This window comes from Phalaenopsis equestris, unplaced genomic scaffold (assembly GCF_001263595.1).
Source record: "Phalaenopsis equestris unplaced genomic scaffold, ASM126359v1 Scaffold000132, whole genome shotgun sequence".
NCBI lineage: Eukaryota > Viridiplantae > Streptophyta > Magnoliopsida > Asparagales > Orchidaceae > Phalaenopsis > Phalaenopsis equestris.
The window spans coordinates 106,748-125,521 of record NW_018164574.1 but is presented as its reverse complement, the minus strand read 5'-3'; the positions used below and the strand labels follow the sequence as shown (position 1 = coordinate 125,521).

General features: G+C 30.8%; 1 protein-coding gene across 2 annotated transcripts; it reads left to right on the top strand.

The window, feature by feature from the left end:
- Positions 1–848: 848 nt before the first annotated feature.
- LOC110021304 (DEAD-box ATP-dependent RNA helicase 56) lies at positions 849–18,049 on the top strand. Of its 2 annotated transcripts, XM_020719746.1 has the most exons (13): positions 849–974; positions 1,098–1,157; positions 1,239–1,355; positions 2,084–2,184; positions 12,907–13,079; positions 13,188–13,419; positions 13,561–13,679; positions 15,518–15,574; positions 15,658–15,842; positions 16,724–16,868; positions 16,938–17,021; positions 17,373–17,436; positions 17,733–18,049. In XM_020719746.1, exons 3-13 carry the CDS (start codon positions 1,240–1,242, stop codon positions 17,741–17,743), a joined length of 1,287 nt encoding a protein of 428 aa, XP_020575405.1. In that variant the 5' UTR covers positions 849–974; positions 1,098–1,157; position 1,239; the 3' UTR covers positions 17,744–18,049. The 2 variants fall into 2 exon arrangements, with proteins under 2 accessions (XP_020575405.1, XP_020575404.1); XM_020719745.1 differs by having other exon boundaries at positions 849–1,157.
- The last annotated feature ends 725 nt before the right edge of the window (positions 18,050–18,774 follow it).

Below are 18,774 nucleotides of genomic sequence, written 5' to 3'. Positions count from 1 at the left end.
CTTTACTTTTTTACATTTATACAACCCAATTATTTCATATTAGATAAAAAAAATTCCCTATTTTTAATTATTTAAATACCACTATTTTAAATTTAAAATATTAAACGGCACCTTTTAATGTATTGATAAGGTGATATGTATGTAAAATTGAAGTTTAGATGGTAGATATGTAAATACAAAAGAATTGTGTGATATGTATTGGTGGGCTTTTTGCTCGGTAGGGCAGATTATTTATTTTGGAGGGGCCAATAATGAAATTCCTCCCGAGAAACGCAGGTCTGCCATTGATTGCCAGGGATGAGCATTTTGTTCGTGTGGATGGAATGATTTTAAAAGTGGTGATATTAATTTTAATCGAAATCTAAAATAAAATAAAAAATTATAAAACAAAATCAATCAAATTAAAATTTAATTTATTTTAAACAATTCAGCTATTACAAAATTTAACTATTAGTTGGAGTTCAGTTATGAATAAACATTATAAATTATTATATCTATAATATTGATTTAATTTCATCAATTTTTTATTTATTTCAATTAAATATTACACATAATATAAATTTGAAAATTTTAATTTGATTGAAATAAAATTAAAATAGATTAAAATTTTTAATTATAAATTGATGTTTTAATTTGTTGGATCAAAAAAAAAAAATTGAAATTGAACTAACAACTAAAAATTGAATATTAAAATTTTAAAAAATAAAAATTACAATAATGAAATAATTTTTATGATTCGATTTAAAAATTCCAATTTTGTTTAAATAAAACACAATCATAAAACACATCTCCAATTATCCTCCCCAATCCGACCTCCCTGCGATTTCAACGGTGGATTCCGTTGTTTTGCGCTCTCAAGTGGTCGGTCTATTATAAAGGTCGTATCTACCAGGGCCACCATATAAAACAGTCACTCCCTCCTTCCTCGCAAACCCTAGCTGGGGTCTTCGCTGCCCCCGTTCTAGAAACCCTAGGTCTTCCTTTTTCTTCTCTCCTAGGAAACCTACCTTTGTTTCTCCCTTCAAGCCTTAACGCTCGCTTACTATAGGAACCCTAACTCAAATCGCCAGTTTGTTTATCACACTTTTTTCTTGCAGAAATTACTTTCCTCAGACTCCAATATCATTCTAATATCTCTCCAATATCTTTCTTCGAAGGTCGGTTCCTGTTACCTTCTATCTTTTATGTTGTTACAAGTCAGACTGGCTTTTATAGGTTTAATATTTGTTCATCTGCAGAATGGGTGAAGCAAGGGATAACGACGCCTACGAGGAGGAGCTTCTCGACTATGAGGAGGACGACGAGAAGGCCCCAGACTCTGTTGGGGCGAAGGCCGGTGTTGATGCGGCAAAGAAGTAAGCCAAACGCGCTTAAGTGCTTCTTTTTCTTATATATATATATATATATATAATATAAAAATATATGTTTCCCTGCTGTAGTTGCGCTCTGGTGCGTTGTGGATTATTTGACCCCGAATTAAAATTTGATTTTCTAGTAGGATATTTTTGGCGATCTTTTCCATTTTGTTAACAGATATTCTCTTTTCTCCTATTCAAAGTCCAATTTTGGATCTGTACATTTGATTTCAATAGTATACCTGGTAGCTATTTATGAATTTGAAAACTGTGATCCTTGCTCTAATTGAGAACTTAATTATTTTCCATATTTTAATTTAGTTATCCATGGCTAGCGTTAGTTAATTCAGTAAAGGTGTGATACTAAGAATTTTTATTTGTTTTATGAGCTATTTGTGCTGAAAATCATGTTTTTTATATGTTTGTTTTCATTGATTTGGCTACTTTTTGGTTAGTAGCATCTGTATTGTAATATTTCTTTTCTCTGTGAATAACATGACATAGCTTTATGTGTATATGTATGTATGTATAAACTGCAAACTGCAAACATTTATTTCCCTTCCATGGAGAGCTGCTCAGTTTATTATATAGATGAAAGTTGGCGATCGACCTTCTTCATTGCTAATATCATATTGGCTGCTTGAATAAGCAGAACACTATTATGAACACTTTATTTTAATCTTTTGGTACTCAGGACATTAATCTCTTTTACTTATTTACTGATGTAGGGGCTATGTAGGAATTCACAGCTCCGGATTTAGAGACTTTTTGTTAAAGCCAGAGCTTTTGCGTGCTATAGTTGATTCTGGATTTGAGCACCCTTCAGAAGGCAAGTTGGCTTTCTATTTTTTCAGCTAATTTAACCTTTAAAGGATTATTGGTACCTTTGTTTTTTATTGAACTTTAGATTTATTTTATTCCAACATTTTCATTTGAATTTCTTACTTGTTCCGGGTAAAAGATTTGTGCTGGTAATTCACTTTGCTGTAGGCATAGACATGCATGTAGCAAATTTCATCAATGCCTATCTCAAAGCTTTTTACAAGAAAACACGTTATGAGGCTTACACCTCTTTATCCTATAGTGAGACATACACCTCACCCGGGTTGAGGCGTGCCTCAGGGCCTACTTTGCCTCAACCTTTGACGCCATCCACATTTTTTTTAACAAAACTGAAAGTAATATCAATATACTTCACCTATTTAACCTCACAGCTCAATACTAAATGATAAGAAATAAAAAAAAATGAATAAATTTTTTTATTAAATTGAAGTTCTAACTATCAACATAAATATTATTTTTATTAATGTTTTTATTAGTAATTATTCGTTAAAAATTGAAAATAATTGTGATAAAATAATGTGGAAAATGAGAGTATAGATACGCCTAAATTCAAGGCATGAGATAAAAAATTAATTATGTTGATCATTCTAATGAAAATCAATAGGGTGAAAAGAGTAATAAATACTTTTAAATTTAAAAATTCAAATGTTAATGACTTGTTATATTCTTGTCTGCATGAGGGGTAGTATGAGTTAGAGAAAAAAAATTCTATTGAATTTAATTTAATTGTTATATTTTGATATTCAACTTATTTTGATAATCAAATATTATTATAACCTATCTTATTTCATAATTTGATGTTATGATTTTAACGTGTTATTTTTAATTTTACACAATTTAGTATTTATTTTTAATAAAAATATTATCATATTGGCTTTTAATTCGGAATTAGTTAGAATATTAATATGTTATTTTTTACTGTACACTATATTTTATACAATATTTGTTAATCTGCACAATTTTTAAATTGAAGATTTACACCACAAAATATCTTGAGGTTTGTGGCTCGCCTCACGAATGAAAAACGTCGCAGTACTTATCTGCATAATTTTAAACCTTGGTTTTTAGAGAGCTCGTGTATTATAAAACTTTTCATTTTAGAAGTGCTTGATAGTTTTTTACACAATTACACTTTAGTGGGCTTGACTATAAAAAGTTATTTCTCATCACATAAATATTTAAAATTAACAAAAAAGCTTAACTTACGAAAATTAGGCTTACTTTCTTAAAAACAAAGCATTGAGAAAGATGCTTAAAATAAACCTATAAAATCAACTTAGAATAAAATAATTTCAAAATTTATAAAACTAAGTTTTAAAATGTAGCTAGGTTTTTTCAAGACTTCTGAAAAATCTCTAAAAGGCTATAATTTGAAACAAAACTTCTTAATTTTGTAATTGAATTTAAAATAGGCTTTGATTTGAAATAAAACTTCTAAAAAGTTTATTATTCACCTAGAATTTAGTATTTTTTCATTTATCCTCTCTCTTCCAAGTACAAAGTCCTAAATCAACAAAATAAAATTCTTTAAATATGGAGAAATTCATCTCAAAATGAACATGTATGTTTTTGTAATGTTTTAAACTTGTGATAATTAAGTTTATAAATAAAAGAGGGATGTTGTGAGGTTAGTGTTTATTCTTTTAGTTACCAGAATTATCTTCCAAGTACAAAGTCCTAAATCAACAAAATAAAATTCTTTAAATATGGAGAAATTCATCTCAAAATGAACATGTATGTTTTTGTAATGTTTTAAACTTGTGATAATTAAGGTTATAAATAAAAGAGGGATGTTGTGAGGTTAGTGTTTATTCTTTTAGTTACCAGAATTATATTAGAGAAATAATTGACTTGGAGATAGCGACTTGTAATCATATAATTTACTTTCTTAGTGGCTGTTTGGTGCATTAGTGGTGTCAAGTAAATCAAATGCTTGAGTTTTCAAATTTGCTAGGATGAAAACAGAATGCTATGTAAAATTTTTGATGAATTTGGAATTCATTTTTCAGTTTAAAATTGGTGTCTTACGAATTTGTTAGATTTAGTCAGTTTTCAAATATATGGTGAATTGTAACATTTTGCTGCCATCACCGCCATTGTCTTTAGGTGATGGCCTCCACCAATTGTCGGTTGTAGGCAAGCAGGGGGAATTTCCGGTGGAGTGGTGAAAAGCGTAAATATTGGAAAGAACACCAATGACGGAAGGGCTCCACTGGGCCGACACTTACACTTAGAGATGAAAGTTAGGGGAGCAAATGTGATTAGATGCCCCTGTAGTATTAGCCTTAAATGATGGACACTTGATTCTATACATATGCAGTGCTATAGCTAACACGATAATTTTCTTGCATGGGGAGTAAGTTCTCAAAAATAAACTCAAAATGAATTTGCGGGGGCCCACACAAGCTGTGGATCATGTGGCTTAATTTGGTTCAAAGCGAAGAATTTTATCGGGGTTTGACATGCCATGATTTCTCTTGAAAGAGGGGTGTTTTCGGGAGTGTGAACGTAGGTGGTGCATGACCGTGTAAGCTCTTGTCATAAGGTGTTGGATTGTTGGGTTATGTCTTGCAACAAGCATAACCCTCGTGTTTAGTTGTCCCTTGTGTTTAGTTGTCACCATTGAGTGGAACCCTGAACATACTGCTGACGATATTTCAAGGAAGGTGAGGATGATGTTAACTCATCATGCCTCTTATGCCCCGAGTGGCACACATGCTACAATGGACGAGACAAAGGGTCGCAATCCCACAAGGGTGAGCTGACTCCAAAACCCGTCCTAGGTTCGGTTGCAGGCTACAACTCGCCTGTGTGAAGTCAAAATTGTTAGTAATCATCTAGCAGTCATACGATAGTGAATTGGTTCCTGGTCCATGTAAACATCGCTTGTCACACTATGGGAGCCCAAATTTGCTACCTTAACTGCTAGGAGGGAGATGTCGAAGGTAGGGCTAGTGACTTGAGGGAAACGTGAGATGATTTTGGTTTTGTTGATTTATTACGTAATAATTATATTGAAAAAGACATATCGGTGATATTTTTTTCGCTAAAGATTGGCTCTCTATACTAGGTGTTTTACCTGTGGCTTTAGGAGGTATTCATGTTTGGCTTATGCTTGCCCTAATTGAAATCTTTGGGTATGATTCCGTGCTACATTTTGGTGGAGGAATTTTCAACACCCTTGGAGAAATGCAACTAGTACAATAGCTAATTAAGTGGCTTTAGAAGCAGATGTACAAGCTCGTAACGAGGGACATGACCTTGCTCGTGAAGGTAATGATATCAATCATCAAATGGTGCCTAAAACTAGCTGCTAATTGGGACTGAAAAGAGATCGCATTCAATAAGCCAGATAAAGAGGCAAAATAAGCATGTGGAATTCAACAATTCTATTTTATTCTCTTAAGTGATTGCAATGAAACTAGGCCCAATCTTTCTTTTTTTGAGAAAAAGATGCGGCCGAATCAAATAAAGAATAAACATCTTATACTAATTTTATACTATGAATTATGAGAGTTTCTATGTATTTGCATATATCTTTTATTATATTTTTTCTATGTTTCTTTTTTTCTTTCTTATATGTTATTATTTAATTAAAATTTTATTTCTTAATACATTTTTTTTCCTATTTTTATTGTATATTGATGTTGATGCTTTATCAATTCCTTTTTTATGGGTAAATTTTTCATAAATCATACGTATGTGAATCATATATCAGCTGGATCTTTATTCTCTCTTTCTATCATACTTTCTTTTTCCACATCCATTTTTTTATAATTCGTTATCAAATTTCTTTTTTATGAAAATGATTTCAGTTGCTACAACTATGTGATTGATTGTCATATTCGTTTTTTGGGATCTTGACAATACTAAGCAATAAGTTGGCCATTAGTTCTGAGGTTCTTTAGTTTTGATAGTTATCAAGTTCATAGTGAGGTCAACCTATTTTTCATTTCAGTCTCAATTCTTAATTCCAACGAAAAAAAACTAACGAGTCACACAATTAGCATATAAATTATACTAAAATTTAAATTTAATAAAAAGTAAAACAAAAATTTATTCAACCTTACAGAATTATAATTGTTCATTTTTTTATTAAAAAAAGAAAAGAAATTCTAAATTTGTTCTTTTAATTAGCAGAATTATGAGATAAAGAAAGGTCCATTATTCTTATCTTCTTATTCTTTGTTTACGAATTATAAATATTCAAATTTTGATGGCTAAAATTCATTAGATAATTTTAATTGTATGGGAGCATTAATCAATTTTAGCATAGATTATTTGTGAAGGAACTCTGCCCTCTCTGATGCATTCGACACGTGCTTAGGGAACAAGTTGGATGAGAATACAACTTGATCCTTGTCTCAAAGGCTTAAAGAAAAGAGGGATATGGCGAATTTGGTAGATGCTTTGTACTTTATTGGATTGAGCCTTGGTATGGAAGCCTTCTAAGTGGTTAGTTCCAAATTCAAAGAAACCCTGGAATTAAAAATGGGTAATCATGAGCCAATCTTTGTTTTGAGAAGAAAAATGATTGAAAATGAGAATAAAAAGGGATAGGTGCGAAAACTCAATGAAAGTTGTTCTAACGAATGAAATTGATGATGATACGCAATGATCACCATCACTCATCGGCTGTAGGCTCCATAACCACTAGTTGACGCCACTCGTCAACTATAGGCATCACAACCACCAGTCACTGCCAACAATATCGTCATGTATGTTTTATGATGATTTTATTTATTTTCAAACCAAATACAAAAATCTAATTCCTACATTTACTTTACATCAAACCAAACAATTTCAAAATATTATAGATACGTTACATTTCAATTATACTATATTCCTTTTACGCTACATTGTATTTATCTTACAATGCATTTTTTATTCAGCAAATCAAACAACCCCTTAATCTTATTTGCTTAGTAAGTCTCCTCATTTATGACAATAATAACATTACTTTTTAGGCATAGAAGCTCAAAATTTTGTGAGAATTTTATTTTATCCACCGAACCCTACATCTTATCCTTTGCAATTCTTGAAATCCTATTCATTAAATGTATTTATAGTCAATTACTTGGGTCTTAATTTTTTCATTAGCTAATAAAATGGTTAAATAGTTAAAAAAACTCTTATCCTCGAAAACTTCTCACGACTTCAAAATCTCTTACAGTACTGTGACGTTGTGTAAGCTGTTTTTGTAAGATGGATGAATGCTAAAATAAATGTTATTATGTTGTTTAAGAAAATTTAACATTCGAATTATTAATTAGCATAATTAGTTTTTTATTTGATTAATGTAAACGAATTAAAATTTGTAAATCTAGGTCAGTGATAGTTTGGGGCACCCAAGTTACCTATTTTGCGTTTGTTGATTGGTTGCTTCCTCTATGTGATCATTGCTGTAATTATTTTAGTTATTTTCAAATGTTAATTTTAGAATCATTTAGATTTATTTCAGAAAAAAAATAAAACATTATGATTTTATTATGTAGCATTTGGTTGTTTGATAACAAACATCATCATTTCTTATATTGGATGAAAAAGGTTTGGTTGTTAGGCTGATCCCTACTTGTAAACTCTCATCGAAACTAATAAAATGAATTGAAATTTAAATTTTATTAGTGACGAGACATTTCTTGGTAGTGTCATACCATGATTCTGCTCGAGTGTGTTAAGAAGTAGGTAATTGGTTTACTCTTTTGTCATCTGAAAGTGATGCCCCATAATTTATTAGGAATTTGCTGAAGTTTAAGCAAGAGTAAGCTAGGATGCCAACTCTTTAGTAAGACACCACATAACCATTCATTTAATTGTTGTGAAAAGTAAGCATGAGTTGATTTGTTTTAAATGCAATGTCAAATTTGTTTTATTGATTTTAAGGCATTAAATGCGATGATTAAAAAAGAATTAAATTTTCAAAATTTCATTAAACTACATATAAAAAAAAAAAATCAAGAACATTGGGGAGGTTATAGGTTAGTTACTTGTATGCTGGAAAAGTTAATAACATAAATGGTATTGAGATATGTAGTAGATAAAGTGTTGAAAGGTAAAATTATTGAGTTAATAATATTAGTGATGGGACTGATTGGTATTATGATGATTATTAATGAAGACCTTTGAATGTGATTAGTACATATGCTTCTCAAGTTGGATTTGTAGATAGTTTAAAAATTAATTTTCTGAAAAAAAAGGTGTACAATTACCTGAAGAAAAAACACTTACCGAATGCGCTTTAAATGGTCAATTATATTCAATTACGGAGAGCTATAAGAGGTTTCATGATGTTTTTAGTAAGAATTATAAATGCACGATGGAAACTATTTTAATTTCTATATTAGCCTGTGGTTTCATAATGTCGAATACATATGTTAAATAATGACAACATTTACTTAACAATGTTGAAATATCAAAACATAAATAGATGTCTTTTTATTTACATGGAAAAAAAGTATTTAGTAAATGATTGTAAAGTGATTCCAAGAGATTTTGACCAAACATCAAGTAGTGATTATTCATGTATATATTAAGTTTATTAAAAGACAAATCAAAATAACTTGTTACATTGAGATAATGTGCTGGCTTTCGCAAGGTGCAAAAATGTGTTCAAAATAGATGGTTAAGGGAAGCAATGTGAATTCTTTAGTGAGCAAAAAAAAAAAATATATATATATATATATATTTTCAGCCCAAATGAGTTTTCATTATGATAATTGGTATAGAAGAGGAGATTTTTAAATTATAAGGATGTTTAATAATGAAATTGAGATGTATGGTGGTTACTAAGGAAAAGAATGTACTTGTAAGATCGAGCAAAAAATGAATATTAATAAACATTCTAATGGTTAGAAGAAAACTGCAAGTCTTATGAAAGTGGATTGAAATACAATAATTTTTTTGGTATTTATTATTGAATAGGTCCATAGGAAAACTAAATGATATGTATTAAATAGTTGGCTGTTATTGGAAATATTATAGTAACCTGTTTTGGTTAACAAAACTTTTTATGAAATTTTGAAGACTTAAGATGATGCAAAATGATTGTTGAAGAAATATTTTGGTTTCATCATCAAAATTAAATTATATGTTCTAGCATGTGCTAATTATAAAAGATTCAAACTTAGTCTTATGTTGAAGCCATGTGGGAGAGTAGTAGGATTTAGAGACCAAGGAAATAAATATGATAGCTATAGAATTGCTAGGTATCTGATCAACGATCTAGAGATTTTGATAGTGTTAGATGCACCAGAAACGGTTATAATATATTTTTATTAAAAATTAAGGCATCAAGAAGAGATGAACATGCCTTGATAAGGTGAAGTTTATTTATTTAATTTTTTAGGATTTAAATTTAAAGCTCATATAATTTTTAGGGTCGTTTACATACATAGCGCACAAAACACTGCTATTTACAAATGCAACACCCTTTTTCGTCCATATTTCAAATACTCACTCAAATATCAAAATTCATGATAAAATCCAAACCCATATTTTTCATCTTCTATCAAATTGTCAATGGTTTGATCGTGGCACATGTAAATACATCTATACTGTAGATCAAAAATATCACCCTAGTGTTAGATTTTTTTAAATAGCAATGTTTCGGGTGCTATGTTTGTAATTATTCCTTTCTTGTTCTTTCTTCAATTTTAGCTAAAACACACCAACTACAAGCCCATAAGAACATTATGCATTGTAATATCCAAGCTATCGTAGGCACATCCAAACTTGCAAGCCTTATGTTTACAAATTACAAGTACTAAACATGTAAGCTCTGGAACCACAATCCCCATATTCCATAACAAAACTCAGAGAATGGTAGGATTGGGAACTGCCTTATTGTAGAAATGAAAATCCATGAGTTGATGGTTTTTTATTTCATTGCTTATGCGAAACTAGGTAGTTCTAGGTTTCATTTCACAATGACGGCTGGTAAAATCAACACCTTTGATCATGTTGGCACTTTTGCATTAATTAACCTGACTTCGGAAAATTTTGCAAGGATCACTTGATCTTTTGATATCCATAAAGCAAATTTGAACATAAATTTTGTGTTACAACTTGTGATGCTATTGTACCAACTATTACTGGAAATTGGCATCAATTGTATTCACAGTCTATTACCATAATAACATTAAGAACAAACTGTATAAAAGTATTCAGCTGAAAATTTGTTATATATTCGCATGTAGGAGATGGAAATAGAGAAGCGAAGGAATATATTGGCGTTAGGTTCTTGAAATAAGGTCAAATCAAACATATTGAAAATTAGATTTATAACTTAATTTCTTTGATTTTTCAATACCTACGTATTTGTTCTTCCAAATGTTTGCAAAATTATAAATAGTATTGGCTTTCTTTAATCTTATTTCTTATTGTTTCTTGATGGAAACCTTTTTAAATTTTGAATGCACTATGTCTTCATCAGGTTTAAATATTACATATCTACTGCTCACTTTTAGAGAAAGTTTTAATTATGATATTTAATAGGCTATGCCTTTGAATATTCTTATACAAGCCATGCAAATTATGCAAAATATATGAGGTTATTTGTCTATGTTTTTTATCAACCCATGATAACTTTATGGCAAAACTTCTCTGAAATATTTTAGTATGCCCTATTATTTTTAATTTGGCATATTTAACTCTTTGTGAATCATATAGATTATGTTAAAAAAAAATCTTTCAAATGATTCATTCACTTTGAGAATTTTCTAAAATCTTATGTACCATAGAATATTGAAATGTAATTTTGAACCCATTTTTGTGACACTGTTCTTCTAAAGCTAAAAACATAATCTATTTTTTATAAAATTCATCGTTTAAATTTTTAACTGACGGAGATTTTCTTAGATTTAGTTGATATGGAGATGAAGCTATAACTTTTGTTACAATTTGATGTGGAAATGAAGTTTTCTAATATGATTAATGTGATGCACATTGTGATTTAATGCCAAGGAACATAGGGATTCATAAATCTAAGTCAATCATTAATTGAAGTACTTTTTTAAAAAAATATAAACAATCAATGCTAAAATCATACCCAAATGAAAATTATATGATTGAAATAATTTGATGAAATCTACAATAATTTAGAACCATTTAATTATTGTTTAATTTCCAACAAAAAAATCTCAATTTTGCCAACTATGAGCAAAAATATAAAGCACTATGAAGTTAATATCAAATTATGTAAGATTAAATAAGTACATTAATAAATGTTTTTAAAGAAGAAAAGATTGCAGGCTCTATACAAATTTAAATAGGCAATCTTCCTTAAATTTAGTTAGTTACTTGTACAATCAATACATTAAGAAATTAAATTTCAAACTTGCACTAACAAGTTATAATATTGCAAAGTGTAATTTTGTTCAACCAAAGTTTTTAATTACTTGTGTTAGAATATATATTTATTACCAATCATCCATAGGCTAAATGTTATGGTTGGCATAGGATCAGTTCAATTCATATTTAAATTAAATCCCAAAAGAAAAAAAAAAGCAACTTCAATTTTAAATTTAAAACCATAGAATTTTTATCCATAATTGCTGAAATAAGCTAGCTGAAAGCCTCAATATTGAAACATAGCTACCAAATACACAAGCTGAGGAGCTGTAGCCTATCACATAAAGCCAAAATAGTATAGAATTGGAGTTGCCCCACTAGAAAATAACATTGAAAGGTGGACGAACTCAATGTACACCTAACTGAAAGCCAATAATTTCAAGTTTTACTGCACAAGGGAGTTGATAAAAGCCAAATATCACCATCTAAGGGCGTTGATAAAAGGCAAATAACAACGTATAAGGTAGTAATTTCATGTGCACGTAAGTTCTTCAAAATCATTTATGAAGATTTGGTATAACAACGACTAATAACATTTGATACAGCACTTTGTAGAATGAATGAAAAATGAGGCTGTTTGTAGAATGCTGAGATGATTTTGTTAATCTTGCTAAAGAATAATCATGCCAAAATTATTCTCTAATAATTCTTACTAATTTTAATTATTTAATGTGTATATTTTGACTAATGATTGCCCTTACCATAAAATGAGGATAATTGGCTATTTCTTAAATGTTTGGTAGGATAGATGCGTAAATTATTAGCCTGTCACTCATAGAAATAAATTATTTTGCTAATATATAGTTAATCAATTTTTATGTTGCCAAATATTTTTGATGAATTTGAGAATTTATGACTTACTTATAGTTACTGCATAATGAATAATATGCTAATTTATTTCTAATTAGCTTAAATAAATTGATTATTTAATATCAAAATTTTGTAGTTAACCTCCAATTTTTTAGCTTTGATGCTTCAATGTTCCAGAGGGAAGTTCTGATACCCGTTGCAATTTCAGTGCTTTAGGTTTTCAAATATTTAGTAAGTTAATGAGCTGCTTGATTGAAATCAGAATTATTGCTTATTTTGTTAAGGTTCATTTTACATTGTTTTTTTTCGGTAAACTTCCATTTTTTATTTTTTTTGCCAATATACTTCAGTAGGGAATGGGTAATTTGAAATTGTGATTTTTCTTTTTTAAATAATAATTATTTTATGGATACATTGCAGGTAAACACTACTGCCACATTTCTGATTTGGAGGCGTTTATGGTAAACCTTTGAATTAAAAAAAGGTCGCAGAAGATTATTTTTTACTCACTGGGGGTACTACGCTCCAATTTTCTTTGGTTCTCCGTCAGTACAACATGAGTGCATCCCACAAGCCATTCTGGGAATGGATGTCATCTGCCAAGCGAAGTCTGGAATGGGGAAAACGGCTGTATTTGTTCTATCAACCCTTCAACAAATTGAACCAATTGCTGGTCAAGTTGCAGCGCTTGTCTTGTGCCACACTAGGGAACTGGCATACCAGGTTTGTGTCAAACAATAACTTTGATAGCTTTCCTTTTGCTTAAACAATGTCATCTTGTTGGACTTGATTTTTTTTATTTGTGATTAATACTAAATTGAAATTTTGCAGATATGTCATGAGTTTGAGAGATTCAGCACTTATTTACCTGATATCAAAGTTGCAGTATTCTATGGTGGCGTTCACATTATAAAACACAAGGATATACTTAAAAATGAATGCCCTCATATAGTTGTTGGCACACCGGGAAGAATTCTTGCACTAGCTAGAGACAAAGACCTTTCTTTGAAGAATGTGAGACATTTCATTCTTGATGAATGTGATAAGATGCTTGAGTCACTTGGTATGCTTAAAGTTTTCTTAATCTCCACAATACAAGTTCTGCCGGATGTTCTCTATCAGTCATGCTTTTGATTCCCTTGTGGACTTCTTTTGTTTATTTAATTTTTTATATTTTCATTTCATGATTTTGCATGTCATGTAGACATGCGAAGAGATGTTCAGGAGATCTTCAAAATGACTCCACATGATAAGCAAGTGATGATGTTTTCAGCCACACTCAGCAAGGAGATACGACCCGTTTGCAAGAAATTCATGCAAGATGTAATTCTCAATGGAAAGCTTAAAAGTCTTAATTCTTTACCTAATTGAACCTTTTTCATTGCTCCAGGTTTTTTTTAGTGATCTATTCTCTTTTATGGCTTGAAATTTTGTAATCTTAGGTGAGATGGTTAATTTTAGCATTCTGGGTTTCAGTTGCTCTGAGTAGCAATTTTTGGTGCTTGTTCTTATTGCTCATTCATCTCAACAAATTACTTTTTTCAAATTGCCTTTGTTATGACATCACTAAGTAACATGTAAAACCCAAAATATCATTTGTTCTTTTAAGTAATACATAAATCTGACATGGGCTTGCTTTGCTGCCCACAGTTGCATTGGTTGTTTTTATGCCCAAATTAGGCTCAAACATGGTCTGATGCAAGGGCAAATAGCAAAACATGTTTTAGGTTTTTCTCAATTAAAAATTAGTCAAATTTCTCCCACCAACACATCCATTATCACATTTTTTTACTAGCACATTTCGTCACTTTGCCATCTTCCAAGCCTAGCGGCTTCTTCACATGAACTTATGGGAGTTGATCTTCTCACCGATCTTTATGTCTTAGATTTGTCTCTGTTGAACAAGTAAAAATATACATGAACATTTAAGAAACTAAATATATATGAACATTTTGTATCAACTCATGAAAAAAGTAATTATACATGATTGTAAAAAGACAGCTAGAATGAAAATTAAACTATCATGGTAATAAAAACATCTATATTTATAAATAAAATTGCCCCTCTTTTATTGTTAAACATTTATACTTAAGACTCAAGTTCTCAACTGCTCAAAATTCAAGATATCATAACTGCCTAAAATTCAAGTTATTATAATTATGTTTACAAGCTTCATATTTAAAACAAAAGTAATGGTTGGGAATCGTCGTTGCTTTAAATCAAAATAGCCTCCTCGATCATCATCATCGTCAATATCTTTCAAATCTCAATCTTCTTGATTACCCTCATTATTTTCATATTGTTTTGCCGGAGTATTAAGCCTATTAAGCCTAAATGAAGAGTTATCTTTTCTTTGGGATAGCTCTTGAATATTGTAGTTTCTTTCATAAATTCTATTAGCTTTTACGAAAGCGCACTATGTTTGTCATCAAAGATGTCACTTGGAGTCATTGCCATCACCTTTGCTTGGAGTTGAAACTCTCACCATCTTGAAACTATCCCCAGTGTGTGTCAGAACCCTTTTGCTTGTTTTTCATCCATATCGACTCCTAGAAAAGTCTAGTAAAAACAGAAGTAACAAATAAAAAAGAAATTAACATAATATTAATATTAATATTAAGTAATAAGTTGGAGAAATTATAATTGTACATGCTATGAAGGCAATGAGTTATATTTTATCGTCCATACAAATAATGTGCTTTTTTGGTTCCTCATGCCTTTCCATGCAAGTAGTGCAAGGGTGCACCTTGCTGTGCGCTATTGTCATGTATGTTGTATTGTTAAGTTCCTCATGTTTTAACTGTTTTTTTCTTTTTAATTCGCTCTAATGATGCATGTCATTTCTTTTGTTATTTAAAAGATATTATATTTTATTGTTTGTTGCCTTTAGCCAAAAAGAATATTAGTATTAGGTGATTTAGTTACACATTTATATTAATAATTTATAGAAGAAAATGTTGTCCATATAATGTGACCTACTATTTATAACAGTCAATCAACGAATCCTAGTTATGGAGTGTCTTTGTCGCCATATCTCTGTTTGTGCTCCTTAGTTTTTTATGGTTTTTTGTGCTAGCGGGTGCACAATTCCTTAGGCACTGGGTGGTTGTATTGAGGATGACGTTGTAATCCAATACACTTTTTCATTTGTATCCTGACAGCCAATGGAGATTTATGTAGATGATGAGGCCAAACTGACCCTTCATGGTCTAGTGCAGGTATTAAAGATTTCAGCATGGAATTTAGCTTTATATGATTATCTAACATCTGTCATTTATTCTGTATTTATTTTCGTATGCAGCATTACATCAAACTTAGCGACTTGGAGAAGAATCGCAAACTAAATGACCTTCTGGATGCCTTGGACTTCAACCAGGTTGTAATTTTTGTTAAAAGTGTTAACAGAGCGGCAGAACTGAACAAGTTGCTAGTTGAGTGCAACTTCCCGTCAATCTGCATCCACTCTGGCATGTCACAGGAAGAAAGGTATGGACATGACTTCAGAAGTATTGTTGAATATTTATGATCTTGAATGCCTGACGAGGTTTGTTTCTAACAACTTTAGAAGTCATTCTAATTTAAAAAAGTATTTTGCTAAATTAATTAAATTATTTAAAGGGAATTTACTAAGGTCAATTTAGTTTTGATTAATTATTTAGGTGTTTTTCATTTATTTTTTAGTAGTTTAAATTATTTTACAAGTTCATTTTTTGTTCATGTTTTATGCTTCCATTTGAAATTTTGATGCTGTAGTTCCATATTAGATGATTATCTTGATAGTTTCTACGGTAAGTGGTAATAGAAATTCTTTTCAATTTCATTGTCAAATGAAGGTCTTTGAGATGGAGTATATGGGGGTTTGGAGCAGATGGTTAGGATTTATATATGTTTATGAAAGTTTATAGTGTCATGCCAATTTAACGTATAAATTTTCAGTCACTTCATGTCCACTTTCAGCTTGAATCAAATCTCTACAACCTAGCGGTTTTTAACAGAAACATCTCTCTGAACATTTTTTTGGATGAATGTTTGCTTTAGAACTTGACATCACCAGCTCTTCCTACTTAATGGTAATAATATGCAATAAGTATTACTCGATCCAAATGATTAGGTTTCTTCATGACCCCAAAGGTGTGCGCCTAATGGCTTAAGTGTTGAAATGCTTAATCTCTTTTTTCTCCTACTCTCCTCATTTGATTAAATTGTCAGAAAATGTTTTGCACATAATTATTACTAATCCAGTTTCTTGTGCCAGTCCCGAACCACCGAAGGATTTTTCTATTTTCGTTTACTGCATGTGTATATGTTTTTGTTTCATATTGATATTCTTTGCAAGTATGGATTGGTCTATTTTTGAGCACTTGCAGGTTGACAAGGTATAAGGGCTTCAAGGAAGGACATAAGAGGATTCTTGTAGCAACTGATTTGGTTGGCAGAGGAATCGATATTGAGCGTGTCAACATTGTGATCAATTATGACATGCCAGATTCTGCTGACACATACTTGCATCGGGTATGATTTTCTTCAATTCGTTACTGCTCTTCCCTTGGTGGTATGATTATCTAACAAAGCATTACACAGGTTGGTAGAGCTGGTAGATTTGGAACAAAAGGGCTGGCTATAACTTTTGTCTCATCTGCATCTGATTCAGATGTTCTTAATCAGGTTAGAAGTTTTGGTAGAGGAGGAATTATTGTATTTGTACAAGACCATGTTAAACATTGAAACGAATGATTACATACATTCTACTCAATTCCTGTATATTTAAATATCAACACCTAAACTTCAATATTTTAACTTTTAAAAAACAAACTACTTTTCCTGCATAAATAAGGTGCCCTATTTATGCATCAAAATGTGGATTTCATTTTTGAAAAGCTAACATAGTGGTATTTTTGACGTGTTATGAAAAATTTGGGTGGTATAAATACCGGAATTGGGTGGTATAAATACCGGAATTGGGTGATATAATATGTAAATGCCCCAACCTTAAACTATCATACAACTATTTCACAGGTCCAAGCTAGATTTGAGGTTGACATCAAGGAGCTGCCTGAACAAATCGATACTTCCACGTACAGTAAGTTATCTTTTCTGGTCATTTTTGAATTTACTTTTGTACTTGCATTACTTGTAATAAATTAAATGGATCAGAGTGGAATACTATTAGTTTCTTACCAAAGATCACTCGAGTTTGAGCTGACTATCAATTTTCATTGAAGATAACTAATTATATGTAGGATGCCAATGACTTTTAATGTATTCGTAGTTTAACTTCATGCTGTTAATTTTATCACAACGGTAATATTTTAAGTTCATTCTATATCCTTTCCTCTTTTTTTTCGGCCAGACATAATTTTTGCTTTGTGTTTGCAGTGCCGTCTTAAAGGCTCTGAGAGAGGTGGAGGGAAGTAACGGCGTTTCCAGCTTATGCGCAAGGTGAATTGAAAGCATCATGAAGCACTCTAGAGGACCTATGAATCAATGAACTATAATTAAAAAGACTAAAAAACTAGAGCTAGTTTTTTAGGTTGTGGAACCCCGAGCCTTTTAAGCAATTAAGCTCATATTTTTAATTTTATCGGAGATGTTCCTGTGTTGTTTTAAATGAAATTAGATCAAAATTGTGTTTTATATTTGCTTGTTTTTTCTTAAACACCCGGCTTTAAGCTTTTGCTTGACTGCGTGTTTTATCAATTCTCATGCAGTTATATTTATCTGGAAAGTTTGTTTCAGCCACTCACATATGATTCGATTAGAACAATAGATCTGTGAAACTTGACGGCTGAATCAATTACTGTAGGAGTGATTGATTTGGGAGTTGATTTTAAGTGCGAGAAATGTTGTTTGAATAACATACTTTGTGAGATTTATTTGTGTGTAGCATGTCTTATTATATGAATTTTATTTAATTTAAATGATATACAAATCGTTATTATTGAATATTCAATTAGATATCGATTGATTCTTTAAATCTTCTTTCCTTGTGATGTATGCAGACCGAGTATTTATTAAATCAATCGGGCTCCTTGATTTTAAAGAGGTTATATTCTTAGTTGAATCTATTCAGTTTTTAACTTTCTATTAACAAATAAGGGCGTTTACATGCTTAGCAGGAACTTCTAATGGATTTGCATGTACCAAACCTAAGCTTTCACATGTACCCATGGCACTCAAAATTTTATTACATTGTTAATGTACTATTAACATTTGCATGTGCATGAAAAGGTATATTTCTTACAAAAGGTTACAAGTTTAGGTATGATGCAAAAAAATTACATATGTTAACATGCATATTTCTACGTAAAATTTTGTGGCTAAGTGAGTTACATATACGCATGCAAGCAATTCACATGCCCTTCAAAAAGCCGTCCATAACAATGCAAAAAAGTTAATGATCAAATGGTGGTCGATTTTC

Excerpts from the sequence above, each read along its gene's own strand:
- LOC110021304 (XM_020719746.1), top strand. The coding sequence starts at position 1,240 with ATGGGTGAAGCAAGGGATAACGACGCCTACGAGGAGGAGCTTCTCGAC. Across the intron at positions 13,680-15,517 it reads GCAAGAAATTCATGCAAGAT|CCAATGGAGATTTATGTAGA; the intron begins GTAATTCTCAAT and ends GTATCCTGACAG. Across the intron at positions 16,869-16,937 it reads CTGACACATACTTGCATCGG|GTTGGTAGAGCTGGTAGATT; the intron begins GTATGATTTTCT and ends AGCATTACACAG.